The sequence below is a fragment of the Arvicanthis niloticus genome, chromosome 17 (assembly GCF_011762505.2).
Source record: "Arvicanthis niloticus isolate mArvNil1 chromosome 17, mArvNil1.pat.X, whole genome shotgun sequence".
NCBI classification, from domain to species: Eukaryota; Metazoa; Chordata; class Mammalia; order Rodentia; family Muridae; genus Arvicanthis; species Arvicanthis niloticus.
In genome coordinates, this window is record NC_047674.1 from 61,412,229 (window position 1) to 61,436,629 (window position 24,401).

Genomic DNA, 24,401 nt, shown 5'->3' on the forward strand with positions numbered 1-24,401 from the left:
ATTTAATTGTGAGGCAGCCTGGCCTACATAGAGTTCCAGGACACCCAGGGTTTCAGAAAGACCCTGTCTCAAAAACAAAACAAACAACCCAAAGTGGCTACATTTATTCGAACAACGGGTAAAATGACTGGAATTTCCCATTCCAGGTTACAGAATTTAAGCACATAAATGCTTAGTCGGAGGTGCTGTGGACAGGTTAACCATCTGTAACTGTTTAGAAGCTGAGACTCTTGATGGCAGCACTCCCTTTAACTTAAGAAATTCTAAGGCTGGTTGCAGGCCTTGGCCTTTGTGTATTGTTCTGAGCTCTACAACTAACCAGAGTCTCCGCAAGACAAATAAAAATGTCCAAGAGAGAAAGAATCTGTTGACTCTGGAATACTGAAATCAGTCCAAGTTTTTATTTGAGGTATGGGAATTGGCCAAACATGATTTTTATCTCTCGGAATATTTAGATTGTTGAGAATTAATTCACTTGTCCTAAGATTCATTCTCCTGCCTCAGCTTCTAAAGTGTTGGGATTATATACGTGTACTACCCCCAGTGGCTTAAAAAATAAAGCATTGTATGATTTTGCATTTTTGTGCAGAGGGTGGATGGGGCGTATGGTTGCAGGAATAACCAGAATCATTGCCTCTCCTTGATTCTTAGAGCTTTCTGGTAGTACTTACTATGTTTGTGTTGGATAAAGAGGTAAAGTTGACTTTAAAGTGTGATACTTTTATATCTTCTAATGGGATTTTATGTGTGGCTGGCTTGCATATATGTCTTTGAACCACATGCTAGTGCCCATGTTGATAAGGAAGGCATCAAATCCCATGGCACTGGAATTATAGATGTCTATAAGCCTCCATCTTGGTGCTGGGAGTTGAACCTGGATCCTGTGGAAGAACAGCCAGCGACTGTCTCCAGCCCAGACCCGATGCTTAGTTCTACACGTCTAACATGCCACTAACTACAATCATCTGAGGGCCTCAACTGAAGAGTCCTCTAGACTAGGTTGGTCTGTTAGGAGGTAGTCTCAATTGGTTATGTGGGGAAGACCCAGCCAGCCATCATAGGCAGTACTAGTTTATGGGTTGAACCCTGAATGGTCTAGGATAGAGAAGGCAGAGTACTGGGCAACAAGAAGCAGGCAACATAAGTTCACTCATTTTTCTTTGCTCTTAACTATGGATATGATGTTACTAGCTGCTTGGGTTTCTCTCTTGGCTTCTTCTTGGTGATGGACTATAACCTGGAATGGTAAGCTGAAAAAACCCTTGCTCTCCTATCAAGTTTTTGTCAGGGTGTGTTATCACAGCACAGACAAATGGCAGGTGAAGGTTTCCAGATTATCTTTGCAGGAAGGAGCCAACAACACAAACAAAAGGATGCTTAGAGGAGATAGTATCTACAAACTACAAAGGAAGTTGACCTTAATGTAATCATGGAAGTCTATTTCATCTGAGTAAGACAGCTGCCACCTTTGTCAGATTAGCTGTTGCATGCTTCTAAGAGTCCATTACATGGGTTTGTTGATAGATGACAATCCTTCATAGGTGTGGATGCTAAAGGAGTCATTGGGTCCTCAACCCCTCTCCCAGGCATCTGTACCTTTGTAGGAAGTATCTTTGTGAAGTGCCAGCTTATACAGGCTGGGAAAGCTAGTGGAAAGGCCTTCATTTATGCAGCCATGATCCATGACGAGTGCAGACCTTCTCAGTGCACATGCTTTAGAGACTCACTCTTGGCCCTTAACCCCTTACGCATGCTCAGTAAGTCTTATAAACTCATGCTTCCTCAGGGTGAAATGTATGTTAAGACATGAATTCACTCCTTTTGGCTAGATCTTACAGACTGAATCAGGCCAACCATCCTTGCAGCTCTCTGTGGGACTAAGTTAAGAAGCAGTCTGCATTGTGATTTGACAACTGTCATTTTATTTGTCCCCTGTCACACATCCCCTTTGGTGACCATCTCACTTCTTACTCTTGAGGTTCCTCATGAAGCCTTAAATGGAAGCTGCTCATGCAGTGGTTCTCAACCTGAGTGTTGTGACCTCCAAACGCCATTGGAAAATACACATGTTTACATTATGATTCATAACAGCAACAAAATTACAATTGTGAAGTAGCAACAAAAACAAGATGAGGAACTGCAATGAAGGGTTGCAGCATAAGGTGACAATCACTATTCTAGAAGATCAAACTCACGTCATCAAGCTTGGCAGCAAGCCACCTTCACCTGCTACACCATCTCACTAACTTTGATAACTTTTGAGAGCTACATCTGACCCAGTATTGATGACTCTAAAGGAGATGAAAATTCCCTCATGGCTCTTTTTAGTCCATAGATGAGCACAGTCAGTTCTTGCATTTCATGAAACCATGACACTTGTATTCTTTTTGGATCTGGCCCATGGGTAGCAATATTTATCTTTCTTTGAGACAGTGCTACATTATATGGTATAGGCTGGTCTATAACTTAGATCCCCCTGCTCGTGTTTTGCCGACTGGAATTAAGACCTGAACTGAACCATCAAGCCTGCCTTCTTGTCAAGTTTTTTTGTTTTATTTTTAGTATTTGTGTGCCAGAGGACACCTTTGTGGAGTTGGTTCCCTGCTTCCACTATATGTCCTGTCATCAGTTTTGGTGGCAAGTGCCATTACTGAGCCACCTCACTGGCTTGAGTCCCATTGCTTACTGTCTCCCACTATTCTCTAGGTCTCAGTTTATTTATAAATGAGTTTATGTATATTCATCTCCATGTTTGTCTTACTTTTTTGGTACATTAGTCAGGGTCTCACACATGCTCTACTGCTCTGTATCTCTGGCACATGCCCCTTATTGATCAATTACTGAAGAGGATTGATGCTGAGACCATTGAGTGCTGTCACATGGCTGTAGCATATTTAATGGATCCTCCTTTAAGCCATAGCTCTCCATCTCTTCTAGAAGTGTAAAGCTGGAATACAACTTAATTCTGCTGATTTGTTCCATGTATCTCCTTATAGAATTGTTCCTCTTAATATTTTATATGTTGTAACAAACTAGAACAGTTAAATACCAGCTTTTAAGACTGTTTCTAGAGAAGGAACAGACACCAGGGAATTGAGCTGAGAGATAACACGTAAGCCTGTCAAATGCTGGAGGACCTGGCTGGACATCAGGAAACACCCTGCTGAGGAGCCTGGCCTTTATAGCAGGCCATGGAGAACTAACAGAATGTTAACTGCAGCTGAAACTTTTAAAATAACAAGTAAGTAGCAACCAACTATGTCTCAAAAGAGGTCATTAAGTCTGGTTTATTTATATGATATTATACAACCACAGAAATAATTATCTACCAGCCAGGGAAGTCTCAAACTCTTAAGTCAATTATAAATGGTATGTACAACATATATAATACATATTTTATAAAAATGTTGACACAAACCCCTTAATAGCCCATGAGTAAACACTACAGCAAGAATACAGAAAGGTGAAGAAGACTAAAGGTCTAGCACCAACTTTAAGATAAGTGACTGGCATGGAGTGAGTGAGCATCACGGTGACACTAGACACGTTGATCTATGAAGTAGCCATTAAATGTCTATAGCAGGAAGTGGATTTTTGTTTTTTGTAGTACAGCTAGTCTAAGTATGATCCTCCTGACTCAGCCTCTACAGTGCTGAAATTACAGGTATGCATCGTATCAGGCTTTGAAAAGCTTTTTTTGACAAAGGTCCAGAAAATATATATCTGGGGTTCTGCAAGCCCAGTAGCAAAATTTAATCCCAATATTTGTTTTCTACTTTTTAACTACAGAACAACTAAATTTAACTTGTCCTACACAGATGCAGTCTATCTCTATGTAGGCTGCACTATGTTAATCACAGCTACATGAGGCCCACTGAGACAGAAACTACTGGACTTTTAATTGCACTTATTTTTAGCTAAAATGGTTACTTTCAAGGTACCATGACATTAGAAAATGATAAATGGAGTGGCTGAGGACGGCAGTGAATGCTCCTACCACACACGGGTTTGTGGCTTCTATCCTCAGTGCTGTGAATCCGTGACGGGCGAGGGGGATACGCATGAGTGACAGAGAAGCATCAGTCGATGGTAAATGTAGGAAGCCATACAGATGTGGGTAGATCTGAGATGAACCAGAAGGACCTTCTGATAACTTAGAAGTCTCCTGTTTGTGTGGGATTTATCCTTGGGCCTTGCCCATATGGGGCAAATGTTCTGCTGATTTAATGAAAATTGAAATGTCTTGATGTTGGCCCTGAAGGCTGCAGGTAGGAAAACTTGATAGGACAAATCTAATGAGAAGAGAAGGGGGAACGTTGGCAGGGAAGAGGGAAGAGGGAAGAGAGAGGGAAGAGGGAAGAGGGAAGAGGGAAGAGGGAGGAGGGAAGAGGGAAGAGGGAAGAGGGAAGAGGGAAGAGGGAAGAGGGAAGAGGGAGGAGGGAGGAGGGAGGAGGGAGGAGGGGGAAGAGAGGGAAGAGAGGGAAGAGAGGGAAGAGAGGGAAGAAGAGGGAAGAAGAGGGAAGAAGAGGGAAGAAGAGGGAAGAAGAGGGAAGAAGAGGGGGGGAAGAGGGAAGAGGGAAGAGGGAAGAGGGAAGAGGGAAGAGGGAAGAGGGAAGAGGGAAGAGGGAAGAAGAGGGAAGAGGGAAGAGGGAAGAAGAGGGAAGAGGGAAGAAGAGGGAAGAGGGAAGAAGAGGGAAGAGGGAAGAAGAGGGAAGAGGGAAGAGGGAAGAAGAGGGAAGAGGGAAGAGGGAAGAGGGAAGAAGAGGGAAGAAGAGGGAAGAAGAGGGAAGAAGAGGGAAGAGGGAAGAGGGAAGAGGGAAGAGGGAAGAGGGAAGAGGGAAGAGGGAAGAGGGAAGAGGTTCCAGCTAAGATGGGAGTGGTAATGGCCAGAAAGGAAGATAATTAAGATTACTTAACCATTAGGAGCAGATGGAAAACACAATGGCGGTCATCAGAGGCTTCATCTTTAACAATGGACCAGGTACAATGATTTAATTTTAAAGACATACATACACACGTAGAAATTCAATTTTCTGAACTGGATACTTACATTTTGTTCATAGATCAAAACCAGAAGCCCCTTTTATTCACACTTTTACACTGTTGACTGATCACACAAAGGGCTAGCCAGAGGTCCACGACATGCTATTATTCTGCTGAGGAATAGCACTGTACTCACAGTTCACAACAGTTACCTTGTTCCAGAACTCAATTCATTAATTCTCTTAATCACAATTCGATACACATTTTACAGGAAGAATCATTATGACGGAAGGGTTCCTCACCCACTTATGGTATGTCTTAGTGTGCTGGTAAGGATTTATGAAAGATCTACATCCTATGTAAGTTTTCTACTCTGCAATTCTCCTCCTTAAGGAAAAAATAGATGCTGGAGAAGTTTTAGATGTTGGTAGTAATCCATACAAAGTATAGGTCCAAGGGACCCTCCTGACCCAGAGCATAAGGGATGGTTCTGCTCACTGTGCACTGTCTCATAACACTCTATTAGGCAAAAGAGAAGAACCATCTTCAATAATATCCAATCAAAGGAGTTATGTTTTCTTTGTTCTTCCTTTAGGACGTCTCATACCTTTTTTCTGCTTGAAAATAGGAGAATTCAAGAAACACAAGTCTGTGAAAGGGTCCCCTCTTCTTAGCTTCCTGTAAGTAAAGAGAGAGAGAGATATCGAGATCTTAGGCATGATTACAAATATTGAGTTTAAACTCAGCACAGGATTATTCTAAATATATACCACCTCAGATATGATCCACTCATGACTAAAGCTCTGTCTTCAGTCTTCCTACAAGAGTTATTACAGATGAGTCCACACAATAATACTTACGAAGAGAGTGTTGGCTCTTTATAGCTTGTGATGGCGCTACACCTGCGTTTAGACAGAGACACTGCTGGGCTGTCTTCATGTCGTTTTGGAGCCAGAGAAAGCTTCCTGATTTTCACTATAGGACGCTGCAGGACATTGGTGATATCGTTTAGGCTACAATGAGGTGACTCTTGAGTCTCAGGTGGGTTACCTACGATACAGTATTTATTGAATATGGACCAGTGGATAAAAACCACAGAAATAAAACTCAATATGCTCAATTACATATTGTAAACACAAAAAATACCTGGCACTTCATGGTCAGTGATTAAAAATCTTCCTATTGCTTTTTCTTCCTTTTAATCAAGATAATGTAGAAATTATGACAGACATAAAGAACTGCTAGCTACAACAGAATGTTTTACTAAAACTCAACATTCTTCCCCAAAAGCTTAGCTGTTATGAGTTGGTTTAAAGTATGACACTGCATTTAGTCACACTTTAATGCTCAAACTCATCAAGGCACCAGTCTCATTCAGCACTAAAGTTTGTAACACTGTTGGAGGCCCACTGACCACAAAGGTCCTTCAGTTCGTTCCATTAAACACACAAGAACTCTCAATCAGTCCATGAAGACCAGGACAAAATGTGTTCCTGTTGATGCTAATGTTAACAAAACTCAGAGGTCTCTCCCACCATAAGCACCTGGGTCCTTCTATCCCTGAGATCAAGATGTCTCTCCCAAAATAAACATCAAGTTCCTTCCATCTCTGAGATCTAGGTGTCTCTCCTACAATAAACATCCAGGTTCCTCTATCCTTGATATCAAGTTGCCTCTTAAATCATAAACATCAAGAGCTACCTACCTCAGAGCTACATCTATATTGGGAGGCAGGTACCCTATGCATAGTGAGAACACTGTAAGGAAATCTCCAATGGACTAAAATAGAAAAACCTGAAAAACTAAATTATAACTGTGAGATGATTTTAAGCTAAGCAGCCACAGACTACAGAGTTATCTAGGTTTCAGCACATCCTCTTGTCCTCGAAAATAAATACAATTCCAGTATTAATTGCATACAGTACCTCCAAACAACAGGTAGACCAGCTGTATTCTAGAATAATGCTTCACAAACTGTAAGTATTTATAACCACAGGGAAACTTGTAAAGTACACAAATTCTATTTCAAGCGAGAGGAGAGAACCTATGTTTATGGCTGTTTTCAGGTAATGCTGGAAGTCTGGGGTCAAACTACTTCAATGTTTGTTTTGTTCTTTTCAAAAGAACACAAAAGGTAACAGTTCAATGAACGTTTATGTTATTCGACTTCAATATTTATCAAGTTTGCCAGTTCGGTTCAATATATTCTATCATCATAGTGTTTTTATTTAAAGCAGAACAAACAGATTTATTAAGAAAAAGGGAAACAGCTACTGAAAGTGGAAGGAATATCCATAGTATATTGTTTAAAAATGGAATCTTGCAAGCTACACTGTCCAGCTGATCAACTAAAAGTTGATTCATTGTTTCAGGCTTTAATATCCTGGTTAAGCACACTGAGAAGGTTGACTGAGCTGTTACAATGTGACAATATTTTGAAGATGATAGGAAATCAAGAGCATGCCATGGGAATCAAAACTCCCAAAGGAGAGTCTTTGTGAGTAGGTGCAGGCTGATGACTAACACTGAACCACTTTGATAATAGAAAAGGAAGAGTTTCTCAGGCCAAGTTTTCAGCAGTCAGATGAGACAAGAACTCCTTGCTCTCATAAGCTCACCATGAACTAGAAAAACAAGTATGGTTCCTGTTAAATTAAATATATAAGTCCATTAAAATGAGGTTTTTGATTTTCTAGGTGATCATGAGTGTAAATGTCTTTTAACTCAAACCAATCACAACCACCCTGTCCTCTCCTCACACTACTCAGAAGTCTCCTTTACTGATAGGAATCAGTCTGAGGAAAGTAATACTCCTGTAAGGTTTACATTTGTTTGAAGTAGGTTGGAACAACACAGCCATGTTTCCATTTTCCGCCCCTTACTATTTAATCAGGCTGTAACTACCCCTACAGAGAGACAGATGGGAAGTCTCTGACCTCCTCCAGAGTAACAGATGGTAGGTATAATATCTAAGATTACACCTGCATCAGGGGCAACTATTCAGCAGAAACATTCAAAACACAGGCAAATAAGCACACTGCTTACCAGTAGGAGTTGTAGATGACAGCACCTCCTCCATCTTGTTTTCATCTGGGTACTTAAGTCCTCTTTTAGACGGAGGCCTGGTAACTGGTCTGTCTGACCCTGTGTAGTCTTGCAAGTGCTTGTGAGGAGGCAGGTAGAGGTCATCAGACTCATCCTCAGAGGTACTGCATTCAGCGACTTCTGAGTTGCTGCTGTTGGTTTCTCTATTGGAGTCAATGCTCACTTTTTGTCGGAAAGGGGTGTGGTGAACACTCTCTTTTATATTGAAATCGTAAGCATCACTAGAACCAATACACCCCTCCAGTGAAGGAGGGGGTAAAGCCTGCTTATCTTTGCCTTTGTTGCCTTTACTCCTCAATGAGAATTTTGATTTGCATCTCTGGTTGGTTCTTCTTTGCTCTGTTCTTTTTTGTGCACATTTATGCTTACTTTCTATTTGTTCAGGTTTAGATGATACAATGATTTCTTGTGTTTTAGTAATCTTTGCTGGGTTAATCAGTCTAGAGCATAAGTTAATTTGGTCTTTGTTCCACAGAGAAACATTTTGTTCTACATTTTCAAGTCTGTGCAGGGTTATGGTTAGGTCTTTACATATACTTCTTTTAACTTCCAAGGGCTGTCCCACTCTTGGACTGGCTTTACAACCCTCCAAAGCAGTGGAGTGACTTCTATTACTAACATTTTTCCTTAAGGGGGGACGGAAAGATACAGTTCTAGGCAAGATTTCATCAGTAGACTCCACTTTATCTGAATCAAAATCGCAACCTAGTGTCTCTGGAGTAGCAGTAGGACTTGGTTCTGGACATTTAAAAAACAAATGAAAAAAACAGTGTTATGCTTCAGAAATCTGTATTCCAAGAATATGAGAATTCAAAGTTGCAGGAGTTATTCAATAGTTACTCTGTACTTACTATAAGTAAATAAAAAACTAGACAGCTCAACATCACCATCTACTTACTCCTCATTGAACATAAAAACACCACCAGCTGAACAATCAACAGCTTACATCAGCACTTAAAAATATTGTTGAAATAAAATGCCCAGATGTGTCTAGCTTATACTTGGAAGACAGATGCAGATAAAGTGAAATCCAGCTTGTGCTACACAGCTCTAGGACTGCTTGGGCCACAGAATGAGAGAGACTCTGTCGCAAAATAAAACAAGAATTGAAGTCTGGTGCTAGTCTTTAATACTTAGAAGGGTGAGGACCACTCTTGAGTTCAAGGCCAGATCTACATAGTGAGACCCTGTCTCAAAGAATAAAACAATGCCCCCAACATAAGCAAATATATATTATATATAAATTTTAAGAGGAATTTTACATGTTTCTGGTTCAAAGGTTTAAAGAAAAAGCCTTTCTGTTTAATCTGTGAACACAGAGGAAAACTGCAAAAGTCTAAAGTAGGAAAATATACTGAAGTTAAATTAGTTTTTCAAAGTGATTATGATTTGGATAATTGCTAATTAGGCCATTCAGATAAATATAATCTGCATTTATAGGAAGAGCAGGGTTTTCATCTGGCCTAGCTTACTCAAATTTCATCCATGTTGTGAAGCTTAGTACAAAGTGGTATCCTCTCCATTCCTTCTGATGAGATGTTTTATTTTCCTGAGGCTACAGAGAGTAGATTATATTCCTCAACTGCAACAGGGTTAACTAAGTCAATTTATGTAAAATGCTACAGCAGATAGCAGTTGGTTACAGCTACAGATACACCTACAATTTCTTCTTATAGACTTGGTACAATGAAACAGATGTGTTGGTGTTGTTTCTCATGACAGGGTTTCAACTGTGTACTCAGAAGGCCTAGAACTCTTAAGCCCACTGTTGCACTGTTCTAGCTAGCTTTATGTCAACTTGACACAAGCTAGTCATCTGAAAGAAGGAAGTTACAATAAAAAAAAATGCTTCCATGAGATCTAAGTAGGTGAGAGTGTGGGGCATTTTCTTAATTAGTGATTGATGTGGAAGGACCCAGTCTACTGTGTGTGGTCCCATCCTGGGGCTGGTGGTCTTAGGTTCTTTAAGAAAGCAGGCTGAGCAAGCTATGAGGAGCAAGCCGGGCAGTGGTGGCACATGCCTTTAATCCCAGCACTTGGGAAGCAGAGGCAGGCGGATTTCTGAGTTCGAGGTCAGCCTGGTCTACAGAGTGAGTTCCAGGACAGCCAGGGCTACACAGAGAAACCCTGTCTGGGAAAAAAACAAAAACAAAAACAAAAACAAAACAAACAACAACAAAAAAAAAACCCAAAAAAACCCAACCCAAACCAAACCAAACCAAAAACCCAAATCCCCAAAAAAGCTATGAGGAGCAGACCAGTAAGCAATACCCCTCCAGTAGTTCCTGTCTCTAGGCGTCTAGGTTCCTGCCCTATTTGAGTTCCTGACTTGATGCTAAACTGTTATATGGAACTGTGAGTGAACAAAAACAAAAACCAAACCAAACCAAAAAAAAACCTTACCAAGTTGCTTTTGGTTATGGTGTTTCATCACGGCAATAGTAAGTAAGACACTCACCCTCCTGAGTGCTGGGCTTACAGGTACAAGCCCCTACTCATACCTTAGATGGACTATTTTAATTTTATATCAGTCCACGTAAGATAAAGTTACTTTAAGCAGAATAACATATAAGCAGACTTAAAAGATAAAAAGAAGAAAGAACATGAAAAACTTCGTCAGGTTACTTGTCTACAATGATCAGTATTTTTAGATTTTCTACCTGACTTACCTGTGGTTTGGTATGGACAGTCAGTTTCTTCAAGAGCAATTTGCCTGAAAAACAGAAATCTTAGCCATTATGTCAAAATACATTTAGCATTTTCTCCGGCTATAAGCTTGCTGTATCATTTAAAAATTCTAGTCCATGTCCCCACACCTTGCTCCCCCTCCTAGCAACCCCCCAAAACACTGACATTGCTGACATGAGGCCTAACACTCACTGGAAGAAACAAAATCAATGTAGACAGTTCCTTCTGAGAATGTGACATAATCTAATCTCCTGTCACAGTAGGAACAGTCGCTCAGCTCTTCAGGACCTGGCATCAACAGTGAGGCTCTCATGAGTTATATGCTTTAATGGTGTCAACTACAGTCTTCTGAAACTGCTTAGTCTCTTTTGTTTTCTTTAAAACTTCCACTCTTTTTTGATTCATGAACCAAGTTTTCTTCCACTTAAAACCTATTACTGATAATTTGTAACTTTATTCTTTGTAAAAAATTTCTACTTTATGCTATGAACATTAAAATATAGGTCTGGTAATAAAGTACAGGGAACTACTAATTATTTTGGAATCTAATAAAAATCTGATTACCTTGTTTCATCTAACTTCATTTGTCAGATCTTAAAATCCAACCGTTTAAAAGGACAAAAGTTTAGTAGTGACCTGCGGGGCTGGAAATGGTATTTATGGCTTCTTCTGTAAGAAAGGTGCACACTTTACAGGGCTAAAAGCACTGTCTATGGAACTCACTCTTGGGACTATATGCCAAGATCTGGAGGCACTGTCTGTTCTCACAGCTCGGGAGGGAGTGGCCCCTGGCACAGTGGCACAGGCCGAGGGCCACACACCCTGTAACACGCACAGCACATGGGCAGCACCACCAAGGCTGAGGTCTACGCAGAGTAAAGCCATATTTTGTAGTTTTCCTAGTTTCTATGTTTCAAGTTAAGGTTTAGCCATGTAGCCCAGGCTATCTTTGAATGTCCTCCTGTAGCAGTCTCCTAAACATTGGGGTTACAAACCCAGTGTGATGTTCTGTATTTTATCTAAAGTATGGTATCTATAGCTATATTGTTAGCCAAGCTCACTGAGCAGTCTAATTAAGAGCTGGATATTTCATGCTGGCAAAGAGAAACATCAGTTTTCTCCAATCAAGTTTCACTAGGTCTATTAATTACACTCGACGGCTGGCCTCATGCCAGGAGTGGTGGCAAACACAGAATAGACTCAGTAGAGTTTTTTGTTTTGTTTTTGGCCTCCTGCCCCTTTTGTCTTATTGGTCTTATTGCCTGTTTGCTCTGATTTTCATTTTTGTGTTTCTTGTTTTTTTTTTTTTTTTCTCTCTCTTGAGAGAATAAAATAAAGTTGGTTGGGCAGAGTATCTAGGAGTTGAGGGAAGAGTAAATGAACAAAATATATTGCATGAAAAAATGTTTGATAAAAAGAGATGGGTATTTTCATATATATAATTAAATCTCCATAGTTCATATAAGAATATAAAATATACATAATCAAAGAGAAGGGATCGGCATATGAATCTAGAAAAGTAAAGCTAATCAATGAAAGGTGTTGAGGTGTGGTATTTCAATTTTTTTTCTTGCTAAATTGGACAGTTTTTAGGACTGGAAAAAATATCCTTTTTAATAATGACTCCTTCCTAAAATGAAAATATGACATGCAGAAAAACTCGACTGAAAGAAAACAGTTAAAAGCCTTGGAAAGTTTCTAGCCCTTAGTCATTAAAGCAACTAAACAAAAGAAAAAGATAGCTCTGATTTTCTATATACAATAGTATTTTAGTAACAAATTTTCTTAAGTATACTCCCCAGTAGAAAACCCTCAGAATGTAGACACAAGTCAGTTTCCTTTTACAAATGGACCAGTATTAATAGACACAATAATGAAGTTGGCACTAACTGTATGGTCTTCACAGACAAGTCCCTGGTCGTATTGTCACTGCTGGAGACCACTTCTGAGGGACGTCCTTTCCAGTTCTGTTAATATATTAAAACAAAAACAAAAATTCCCCACCATTATCAGTATGTACTGCTATGTAGTATGCACATGCATTCTGTGTTCTGAACGTATTGTTGAATAACAAACACATTTGCTGACAGTCTACAGCTCTGCGATGTAGTTTCAGGACCTAGGAATCCAACAGCTGAAACAGCACACTCTGCCTCTTAAAGCTTACAGTCTAGTGTATACCACACTCTGGCCCTTAAAGCTTAGATTTCTGTGTACACCACACTCTCCCTCTTAAAGCTTATAGTCTAGAGTATAAAAAGAAATTTTAAAAAGCGATTCAGCGAGATAGGTCACAGGTAAGATCACTTGACACTCAAGCCTCATGATGAGTTGGATCTGTGGAACCCACCGTGGAAGGAAAGAGTCAACACCCGGAAGTTGTCTTCTGACCTTCATATGCTCGCTGTAGCACATGTGCCTCTCCTTCCACATGTCTGGCTTTTACACAGTGAAAAGTGCTATGAAGGTAACAGCAGAGTGAATTGAAAACAGCTAAAGTCGAGAGCCCTATTACACAGGGATGTTGACCTAAAATATAAGAACTAATCAGTGGTTGAAGAGCAGGAGGAAGTGAAAACGGCAAAAAATACAAACGTTGTGAAACAGGAAAAGTCCTGTTAAGAAAATAGGCCAATGTGGCTAAAACACAGAAACTGAGAACAGCGGGAGCTGTGCATCCACTGGCAAAGAGCCCCGAGAACTATGACTGTGACAGGAAGGTTAGTTTAAGTGTGATGGAAACTCGTTTAAATATTAAGTAAGGCAGTAAAATGATCAGCTTTCAAAAGACCAGCCTGGCCTACATGAAGCACGGCTCAAAAGAGACCCAGAGTAGAATGAGCTAAGAGGTCACCATGGCAAAGGAAAATAGGAGAGTAGGCAGGACCGGGGTTAGGGTTCTAGTGGTGAAGCCTGTGGATGCTCCATTAATAAAACATGCATAACCCAAGGGGTCTGTGACATATTCAGAGTTAAGCACCCTAACAAGGAGTTTCTGTCAAGAGGTCCATCATTCTCAATATTTAGTAGATGACAATACTTGGAAAAACAAACTTCCGCTGGGCGGTGGTGGCGCACGCCTTTAATCCCAGCACTTGGGAGGCAGAGGCAGGTGGATTTCTGAGTTCGAGGCCAGCCTGGTCTACAGAGTGAGTTCCAGGACAGCCAGGGCTACACAGAGAAACCCTCTTGAAAAACAAAAACAAAAAACAAAACAAACAAACAAACAAAAAAAAAAAGAAAAAAGAAAAGACTTCCAACCACATGCAAGGACTGAATGGAGATAGGGTGATGGTCAGAGCGAGTGTGCAGGCTACTTCACTGAGAGGAGCAGCAGTTAAGGAGGAAAAACTGGGCACAGCTTAATCTTAGCACTCTGCTGCTGAGGCAGGAAGGAATATCAATATAAGGCTAACTGGGCTTCAGACTGAGTTCTGGGCTAGCCCAGGCTATATAGAGAGATATGCCATGCTTCAACAACAACCAACCAAACAAGGAGAAAGGCAGAAGTGCACAGCATACTTGAGAACTGGAAAGCAGAGTGCTTTGTATAAAGTCTGTTTGAGATACTTTCTAAAAGTCAAGTAGTAGCTCTGAATGCACACACCTGCATCTGTGTTTAGGCTTTGATATAGGAATTGTCTCCAGAAGTCAATTATATAAACATGGTAGGATTTAACATGTGTTTGGGGCAACAAACATTTACAAATAAAGAAGCATAGAACATCAAGAATGTAGGAAGAAAACGCAGGGCAAGTCTGATGGCAAGAAAATTAATGGATCAATATTTTTAAGTGGAGAGGCTGCATATCACTACAAGGTTAAGAAACAAGGGCAAGCCGAACTCGGCAGCACACAAGTTTTGGTGATCTTGACATATAGCAACAGAGTATAGTAAGGACAGAAGCTATGCACATGTTTAAATGAGGCAGAGTTTTACTATACAGACCTGGCTGTCTAAGACTAAACTCCCTATGTAGACAAGGCTGGCCTTGGCACTTACAGAGATCTGAATGCCCCTGTTTCTCCAATGCAGGGATTAAATAAAGGTGTGAACATCATGCATGCCCCCCCCCCCCTTTTTTTTTCTTTCTCCATTTTTCTTTTTAAAGTTCTATTTTGGGGGAGAAACAAAGAGGAAAAAAAAATGGACGGAAACCTGACCAAGAGTGGTTTCATCTTGAAGGCAAGAGCTCATACAGACACTACACCTGGGCAGTGGTGGCGAATACCTTTAATCCCAGCACTTGGGAGGCAGAGGAAGGTGGATTTCTGAGTTCGAGGCTAGCCTGGTCTACCGAGTGAGTTCCAGGACAGCCAGGGCTACACAGAGAAACCCTGTCTCGAAAAACCAACAAAACAAAAACAAAAACAAAAACAAAAACAAACCTCTCTTCTAGGGCTGGAGAGATGACTCAGTGGTTAAGAGCACTGACTGTTCTTCCAGAGGTCCTGAGTTCAATTCCCAGCAACCCCATGGTGGCTCAAAACCATCTGTAATGTGATCTGATGCCCTGTTCTGGTGTGTCTGAAGACAGCTACAGTGTACTCATATAAATAAAATAAATAAATCTTTAAAAGAGATGAGGTCTCACTGTGCAGCTCAGGTTGGCCTATAACTTTCTGAGTTAGCAGTTCTGAGTTCTGGAATCACAAAATTGCAGGTGTGCATGACACTCAGGAAGAGATAGCACCTTCTAGAAAGAATTGTCTTCTATACTGTCTATATACATATTGTATGTGAGGGTATATGTATATTACGTTACTTATTTCTATATAACACCTGAAGTTATCCTCTGAACTCCACACACACACACACACACACACACACACACACACACACTAAATTAATATAATGAAATACTTTTTAAAAAAGTGACTCTCGGAAGAACACTTAGAATACTTTCCATATCTAAATAGTTTTACAAAGCTGCACTGCATATAGCAAAACTATACAGAAAAGTTTTGTACTGAATATACCTGAGCAGTTTCTTCACTTTGTCGGGAAGTTAGCTTCTCTTTCAGTGTATATAGCTGACATGTAAGGTAGTAGCATTCTCTTCTCAGCTGTAGGATGATATCCTGTGCTTCTCTCACTTTGGATTTTTCATTTTCCAAAGCCAAAACTAACAACCTGTTGTTATCTTGGTAATATTTCAGCAGCGTAGAAGTGTTAGCTATAAGATAAAAATTCCAGTTATTAAACCTCAACCTAGAAGATGAATCAGGGGCTAGAGACATCTCTTAATGGATAGGAATGCTTGCTAAGAAATCAATGAGGCCCACAGTTCAAACCCCATAAAGAACCAGGTGTGGTCCTGCACACTGGTAACTCTATCTACTGTGTTGGGAGAAAGGGAAGGTAACGTGTTGAAAGTATATAGAGGGACAGGCTGCCAGGCTAGTTCCGTGTTCACTGAGAGACCCTTTGCAGGGGAACAGGACAGAGATTAATAGCAGGGCTCCAGAACTGCTGCAGCAACACCCAACCCCGTTCCACCCAGAATGTATAGCACACATACAAATGGCACACTTACAAAGTAAGAATGCTATAAGAAGTCAACACAAAAATGTCTTACTGGGTACTTGGCATGGTGCAACTATAAAGGACTTGCGTTTGCCAATCTCCGCCAAGTTTTTATTCCTTTTTTCTTTCATTCGCTTCTTAATGTCTTCAAGAGTATCTTGAAAGGACCTTTTCTGACACCTTTCCTTAACCATCTTTGTCTTTGAATTAAACAAAAAAAAATAAACAAACAGTGAACACATCTCAGATATTTTCAAATATAAAATTTGAGAAAGAAAACACAAGTTGTTCAAAAAGAAGGGATTACGAAAGACTAAATTGTAAACTTACTTCAAGAAAAAGCAATAATTTTGATTTTTCAGTTTAGAAATATTAATAGTCAGGTGTTGTAGAATAATCCAAGCTACTAAAAAGTCTAAAGCAGGTGGATCATAGACTCAAGCTTGGGCTACATAGTGAAATGCATCTAAAAAAGAACAAAACAACAAAAACAGATGTTAGAATCAAGCCATCATAAGAAAAAAAAAATCCTATAAAATGTCATTCATGATTTTGCCATAATCTTATCTTCTAATTCACAGGAAAGTATTAAATAATTCCAGAAAGTATCAATTATTCATTTTTTAGTAAATACTCATTGGAGGTGTACAACATTCTAGGCTCTATGGGAACTTATTATTTTGGGATAGGATACTGTTGTTACCCAGTCTGGTTTTGAACTTAAGAGCTCTGATGTCCCTCCTACCTCAAGTCTTCTGAGTAGCTGGGACCACAAATCTATGAATAATAAATAGGCTTACTTTTCTTACAATGTGTATAGTCAACTTTTAGTGTTTAGGATTACAGTATTAGTTCAGAAGAAATTTATATGTATATCTGGGTTTCTGTTTGGCAGCTTTTCTCTAGTGATTTTGGAGCTGAGAAAACATGTATTCATGTTAAAAACAGTGGTGCTTCAAGCAAAATAGACTTTCAGGTCTCAAAATTGTAAACTGTTGCCCACCACAATGTGTGCATATAATTTTCACCACAAGAACTATCTTGATTCATCTCTTAGTTTAGTATTTTCTTGAATCTTTTCTTGAGGACTTATTTTCACCAGGACTTATTTTCCTCCAGGAATAATGAAGCCTTAAATAGGTATTATCTAACCCTTTATTTCTCCCAATGTATGTATGATAGCTTGGAGGTGGGTAGTTCAACAGAACAAATGCAGCTACTTTTTAAAAGAACGGGTGGGTTGTGTAAGTCAGCCAACCTATCACCATCAAGTTTTAAGAGTTTGCACTGGAGACATCTGAGTGGTATGCAGAACAAATAACTTGATGAAGTTAAAGTTGATTATAGCTTGTGTGTGCGCGAGCACAATGGGATGGAAACCCGGCCTTGCGCCTGCTAGGCAATACTGTGTCAGCGAACCACAGTCCCTCCCCCGCCCCCACTGGATACTTTAAAAGCAAAGCCCTATCTAAAAAGCTTTTGTTACTATGATTGAGCAAAAATGGGCCACAGCAAAAGCCCTGTCGATTTCAGGGTGCTCGCAAAACGCGTCGTCCCGTCGGATACCTCCAGTCCCGCCGCCCATACCGCTCCGTACCTCGGCCGCTCACGTCCGGGCGAGTTGATGCAGCCTCCCGCTCCGCCATGTAACCCGCAGCTACCGCCACCACATTCGAAATTCTGCGTTGCGATTATCCATTGGCTGGCCGGAGGCCGTCACGTGACGCTTCGGCCCGCCCGCCTCCGTAAACCCAACGCCGGGTTCCCGGGCGGCAGCTTGTGACGTGCCTGCGCATGCGCAGCTGTGGCTGGGGTAGGGTAGAGAGGGGTGGAGTCACGCTGAAATTGAGGCCTTTGCTCAGCGCCCGCCTTCCCGAGGCCGAGTCGAGTTGTAGCTTTGAGATTGGGTCTTGTATGGGTGCCATCCTAACTTCCTATCAGGCCTCGGGTGTTGACGCGGGCTTGAGAGCCGTGCTCTCGGAAAGCTGAGGCAGGAGAATGACGAGTTCGAGTCAAGCCTGAGTTGGAGCGCGAAAGATCAAAACAGATCCTGGCGTAGCTTGTCAGTGCGCCCAAGGTCGCGCAGCTCCTGTGCTCAAGGGCGCGCCCGTGTGGCGAACGTCCATTCATCAAGCTCAGGTCTGCGCTGGGCTCAGGGAAAGGACAGATATGAGAGACTGGGCTATCCAGGTTCAACACGCAGGCGAATTCTGCGGGTGGGCTTGGCCGATTCAAGGAGGAAACTCCAAGTGACAGCTGGATCCTGCCCCTGAGTTTACTGAAGAGATTTACAACCGGTTGCAGTCTATCTCCAGAACAGTCGTTCTAGTACAGCAGCAATGACTGAATTAGAGGGTTGAGTACAGGAGAGGTTAAGAGGTTAATGCTAATGCTGCCCAGGGCTGGGATCCGTTTTTTTAAAGTGCTTTCTGGGGAATAATCTAAACTTCTTTACCAGTTCATAAGAGTAGGCAAGGAATTGGGTTTAGGCATGCTGAGAAAAGTTCAGCATGGTCACACGTCACTCAATGTACTTACTGTGTTTTAGGGCACACAAAGAAAACGGGAAGGGAAAGATGGCAGCACGTAACCCCACAACAAGAAATTTGAAGCCTCGACAGTTAATTGCTTCATAAGTCATATCCTTGGCAGATGTCTTGAGCAAGAAGGTAGATATACGAAGTTAGTATAACAAAATTTTATTATGCTGAGAGTCATCACACAAGATTCACGCTCTAAATTCTTAATTATGGTCCCAAGATTACCGTTCCACGGCTGCTCGTTGTGGTTCTCTTCTTTAATTGTGTTTTGTTTGTTTGGTGTTTTTTGTTGTTGTTGTTTTTGAGACAAGGTCTTCTGGTAGCCTAGGAGGACCTCTATCTAACTCCTTATGTTGCAGAGAAGTCTCTGTGTACCCTTGACTATCTAGGAACTCACTATATATTTGAGGCTGGCCTCAATTTCAAACAGATCCACCTGCCTCTGCCTCATGAGTGCTAGATTAAAGGTGTATACCACCATGCCTATCTTTTAAAAATATTTTTTTTCTCTCAAAATACAATTAGAGCATAATTATGCCAATTTGTACCCGTGAGGTACAAGATAGTCCTCATACCTAGTCCAACATTTTGTTGAGTAACCAGAACCTCTGTCATCTATCCTAACTAAAACATTTAGTTCTGAACCTGGCTTTAGGATGAATGTCAGCTGACGCCCATCCACTCAAGTCTTTTCTCTCAAGGTAAATAGCTATAAGTTTTCAACCCGTCAGAAATCCAGAATGACTGAGCTAACTATAATTGTGGGAAGCACAAAGCATAGCTTCTAAAACTTAGCCAATTTATAGAGGCCTCTGAACACCTGGACACTCGCTCTACTTCAAAATGTTGGAGCATCTGTTCTTCTGCCTTCTGGCCCAGGATCATCTGACAGACCTTAGTGCTGCAGAATTATTAAGGGCTGATTACTCTGTCTAGGCAGATATAATCAGTCGACTATTCTGCAAGTGTGTCCTTTTCTGGACAAAAAAAATATTTTTTAGGTCTGTTTATTTGGCATTCAGAAAAAATGGGTTAAGGCAGGCTTTTTATACCGTTTGAGCAGACTTCAAACTCGTGATATTTCTGTCTCCACCTCCTTAGTGCTGACATTACAGTCATATATCACCATGCATGGCTCAAAACGTAATTATTCTAATACTTCGTTTAAATACTTTTTTTTTTTATTTTATTTTAGATAGGGTCTCACTGGGTAGCCTTTGCTGTCCTGTCCTGGAACTTGCTTTGTAAACCAGGATGACCAGGAACTCACAGATATATGCTTGCCTCTGCCTCCTAAGTGCTGACATTAAAAAAACATATTTTAGTAAAGAAATTTGGAAATGTGGATATGATCCAGATGTTATCTTGTTGCTCCTGCAGAAGCCCTGAGTTCAGTTCTTAGCACCCATGTCAGGCAGCTTACCATCACCTCTAACTCCAGCTCCAGGAGACCTGATGCCCTCTTCATGGGCATCTGTGTATAACTGTGTAGGGCATGTGGCATACATGATCAGACAGAATACATACATACATAGAAAAATAAGCAAAAAAGATTCTTTAATGGTTACCACACTGTGTGACAGCATTCAAATGTTAGAAACTTGGTGACCAAAAGTTTTAAGGAATTTGTTAGAACCAAAATGTGGCAAAGTATCAAAATGTTTTGATATTCACTTATATTGGTTCAGTCCTTTCCTTTGCTCAGCAGTCCCAAGCTATGGAGGACCTACATAAGTGTACAGTAAACAGACAGGATGCAGGGAAGCCATACTTTTCAGATTGCTTGTAGTTTTCGTTTGCGTGTTTTAGAAGTGAACTTATTAAACCCCAGGATCCTCCTTGCTGTATACTTCTATTTTAAAGGGCTGAATTTCTCAGCCAAGTGCCAAAAATGTAAATATTTAATTGAATTTACTGCCTGTGGCAGTTTTAATATGCGTGGGCTATGGGACGTGGCACTATTAGGAAGTATGGCCTTGTTGGAATGTGTCACTATTTAGACAGGCTTTGAGGGCTCCTAGGCTCAATAGACGCCACTGAAAACAGTCTCTTTCTGTCTTCAGATCAAAATGTAGAACTCTCATCTCCTGAACCATGTCTGTCGGCAGGCTGTCATGCTTCCTGCCATGATGATAATGGACTGAACCTCTGAAATTTAAAGCCAGTTATAGTTAAATATTGTCCTTTTATGAGTTGCCTTTGTCATAGTGAATCTTCACAGCAATAGCAACCATAACTAAGATGCTGGCTGTGCTGGCATTTTGTTTATTTGTTTGTTTGGGTTTGAGACAGGGTCTCATTATGTAGCCTTGGCTGGCCTGGAACTAGCTATGTGGATCAGATTGGCCTGGAATTCATACAGATCCTACTGCCTCTGCCTCCCGAGTGTGCAGTTAAAATTGTGAGCCACTACATTGCATTCCTATTTTAGCATAAATATTAGATCTCCCATGTAGGCTCATGTGTTTGAACACTGTGTCTCTACATGGTAATGCTGTTTTGGCTGGTTGTAAAACCTTAGGACATGAGACATAGTTGGAGGAAGTGGGAGAGTTGGAGATGACTGCTTTGGGCCTGGGCTCTCTATGCTTTCTGATCAGTGTCATGTATAAACATTTGCTGTATGCTCCCACTGCCATACATCCAGTCTGTTACCACGCCTTTCCTGCCATGATGAACTGATAGCTTGTGAACCATCTTTCCTCCCTTAAGTTGCTTCTGTCCTGTATTTCATCACAGCAACATAAAAATATGTAACATGCTGATAAGAGCGTGCTCTGCTCTGTGCCAGGGTGTTCTATAAGTCATAAGTCTATGGTGTTCATTATTAAGAAACTTTTTTTTTTTTAGATAAAAGAATGGATGTATAATAGGGTCAATATGTTAAATGTGAAACCAGGTACAATCTTTGGCAGGATGACTTTAGGTCTGTGTACTTACTCAACATGATATAGACATATTTATACATAAATAGGTGTATTTGTGTGCTTATTTAACTTGGATGAGTGTTTATTTGCATGTGTGCATGCACATTATGTCTGGTACCTGTGGAGTCAGAAGAAAAACTGGATTTATAGATGTGGGTGCTGGAAAACTGAACTTAGGTTTTTTACAAGACAACAAGTGCTCTTTGCTTCAGATACATCTCTCTAGACCCAGTAGACCCAATCTTTTTTAAATTGGTAGTTTTTCCCCCTAAACAGACAGACAGAGACAGGAGTTGGGAGGATGAAGATGTAGGGAAGGTCTGAGAAGGGGTCGGGGAGAGGAAACCACAATTAGAATATATTGTATGAAAAAATTGTTTTAATGAAAAGAAAACATATACTCCAAAAATTGTTTAGGCTTGTTTTTCAACAACCTGGGAAATTTTTTGGTTGGGAGCTTTTTTTTAAAAGAAGAATTATTTATTTTATATGAGTACACTGATGCTCTCTTCAGACACACCAGAAGAGGGCATCAGATTCCATCACAGATGGTTGTGAGCCATCATGTGGTTGTTGGGAATTGAACTCAAGACCTCTGGAAGAGCAGTCAGCACTCTTAACCACTGAGCCATCTCTCCAGCCCAGGTTAGGAGATTTTTAATTACTGCTTCTATTTCCTTAGGGTTTATAGGTTCTATTTAAATAGTTTACCTGATCTCTATTTAACATTGGTATGTGGTATCTGTCTAGAAAACCATCCATTTCATTTAGATTTTCCAATTTTGTGGAGTATAGGCTTTTGGCTTTCTCTGGTGTCTGTTGTTCTGTGTCCCTTTTCATTTCTGATTTTGTTAATATGGGTACTATCTCTCTGCCTTTTAGTTAGTCTGGCTAAGGGTTTGTCTACCTTACTGATTTTCTCAAAGAGCCAGCTTTTGGTTTCCTTGATTCTTTATATTGTTTTCTTTGTTTATAATTGATTGATTTCATCCACGAGTTCGATTATTTCCTGCAATCTACTCCTCTTGGGTGTGTTTACTTCTTTTGTTCTAGAGCTTCCAGGTGTGCTGTTAAGTTTCTAATACGAGAGATCTCTCCAATTTTTTTTATTAAGACACTTAGTGCTATGAACTTTCCTATTAGCACTGCAGCTTGGTCTTCACGTGGGACCCCCCCCCCCCCAAACTGGAGTGGCAGCTGTCTATAAATCTGTTGCTTACCTGTGGATCCTGTTACCTTAACTGAGCTGCCTTGTCTGGCCTCAGTGGGAGAGGAAGCTCCTAGTCCTGTAGTGACTTGATGTACCAGGGTTGGATAATATGGGCGGAGAGGGGCAACCTCCCTTTTCTCAGAGGAGAATGGGAGGGGAGAATAAGGGAGAGGCCCAGAGGGTGGCTGCGATCATAATATAAAGTTAATAAATAAATGAATACATAAATAAGTGAAAAAAAAAAACCTGCTAAGTTTTGCTAAGCCTTGATTGGTCCATGCATTGACATGATAGGAAGTGACTGTGCTGTATGATAGGTACCAGTTCATAAAAGGTCCTACTGTGAGCTGTGTTTTTTCCTTATACTACAGGAAAACAGTTGCTTGGTGGATGGGCAGTTCTTCTCAAGTGATTCTCGTAGACTTGAAGTTTCCCAACCCGTTAGACCTGGACGTAGTGTGTTAAATTTCTAGGTTTTAAATGTGGCTTTTGACGATTGACATTTATTGGCTGATTTTTTTTTTGACAATTTTGTTTTTTAAGTTTGGCTGTATTTTCTATGCCTTCATTGACTGAGACTCATTGCTTTGTGAATGTTGGCTTTGTTCTTGTTTATTTTAAACTGGTCTGGTATGCATGCACAGACTGAGGAACTTGACCATGACTTCTTGCCTGAAGTGGACCGAAGTCATATTCACCTACTTTAATTCATTTCATGACCCATTTCATGTGACCAACATTTCCCACTATACAAAAATTCATCTCCATGCCTAAATATGATGTCTGGTAGACAAAAATGATAATTGTGTTTGCGGAATGGTTTGGCTGTAGCAAAACTTTCTATAGGTCCATGTTTGTCGTTGGCGATGGCATTTCATTCTCTTTCATTGATGATAATTTTCCCTGTTATTTTCTTTGACAGTTTTCCAATTTGTACACAATATGTACCTAGTGAAGGTGTCTTGATCATGAAGACTGGTCTTCTTTAATGTGTTATTGGCTGTGAAGTAAAGTATCTAGTATTCTCATTCAGGATTTTCTCATCCTGGTACTCAAAGACATTGCCAGATACTTGGCTCCTCTCAAGGTGTCTTTACCTGAATAGAGAGTAAGGGTAACCCTTATTTTTTGAAGAGTTTGAAAATGTCCCTTCCCTCAGGTTTATGGACTACTGGGATATTTATGGATGATTGCTGTTAGCTCCTTAGATTGCTGGATCCATCTGTGAGTTTCCCTTGCTACAAGACTATGTTGATCCATTGGCTCTTTTAGAATCTGTTGTCTAGTTTTATTATTCAGAAGTTTAAGTTTTCCACTGATTCTTGTATCTCTCCCTGTTATGTGAGTTTGGTGTGTGTGTGTGTGTGTGTGTGTGTGTGTGTGTGTGTGCAGGGTAAAGATAAGAGATATAGAGGGACAAT

At 40.6% G+C, this 24,401-nt stretch overlaps 1 protein-coding gene across 1 annotated transcript; it reads right to left on the reverse strand.

The window, feature by feature from the left end:
• Window positions 1-4,968: 4,968 nt before the first annotated feature.
• On the reverse strand, window positions 4,969-18,038 carry Sgo1 (shugoshin 1). The gene is made up of 9 exons (XM_034521729.2): window positions 17,901-18,038; window positions 16,634-16,769; window positions 16,356-16,503; window positions 15,757-15,953; window positions 12,667-12,743; window positions 10,758-10,801; window positions 8,029-8,826; window positions 5,844-6,033; window positions 4,969-5,661 (listed from the first exon to the last, which is right to left on the reverse strand). Exons 3-9 carry the CDS (start codon window positions 16,495-16,497, stop codon window positions 5,553-5,555), a joined length of 1,557 nt encoding a protein of 518 aa, XP_034377620.1. The 5' UTR covers window positions 16,498-16,503; window positions 16,634-16,769; window positions 17,901-18,038; the 3' UTR covers window positions 4,969-5,552.
• Window positions 18,039-24,401: the final 6,363 nt, after the last annotated feature.

Coding starts and splice junctions, on each gene's coding strand:
- Sgo1 (XM_034521729.2), bottom strand. CDS start 16,497: ATGGTTAAGGAAAGGTGTCAGAAAAGGTCCTTTCAAGATACTCTTGAA. Junction 12,744..15,756: donor AAAGTGAAGAAACTGCTCAG/GTATATTCAGTA, acceptor ATATATTAACAG/AACTGGAAAGGACGTCCCTC. Junction 5,662..5,843: donor AAAGAGCCAACACTCTCTTC/GTAAGTATTATT, acceptor CTTTACTTACAG/GAAGCTAAGAAGAGGGGACC.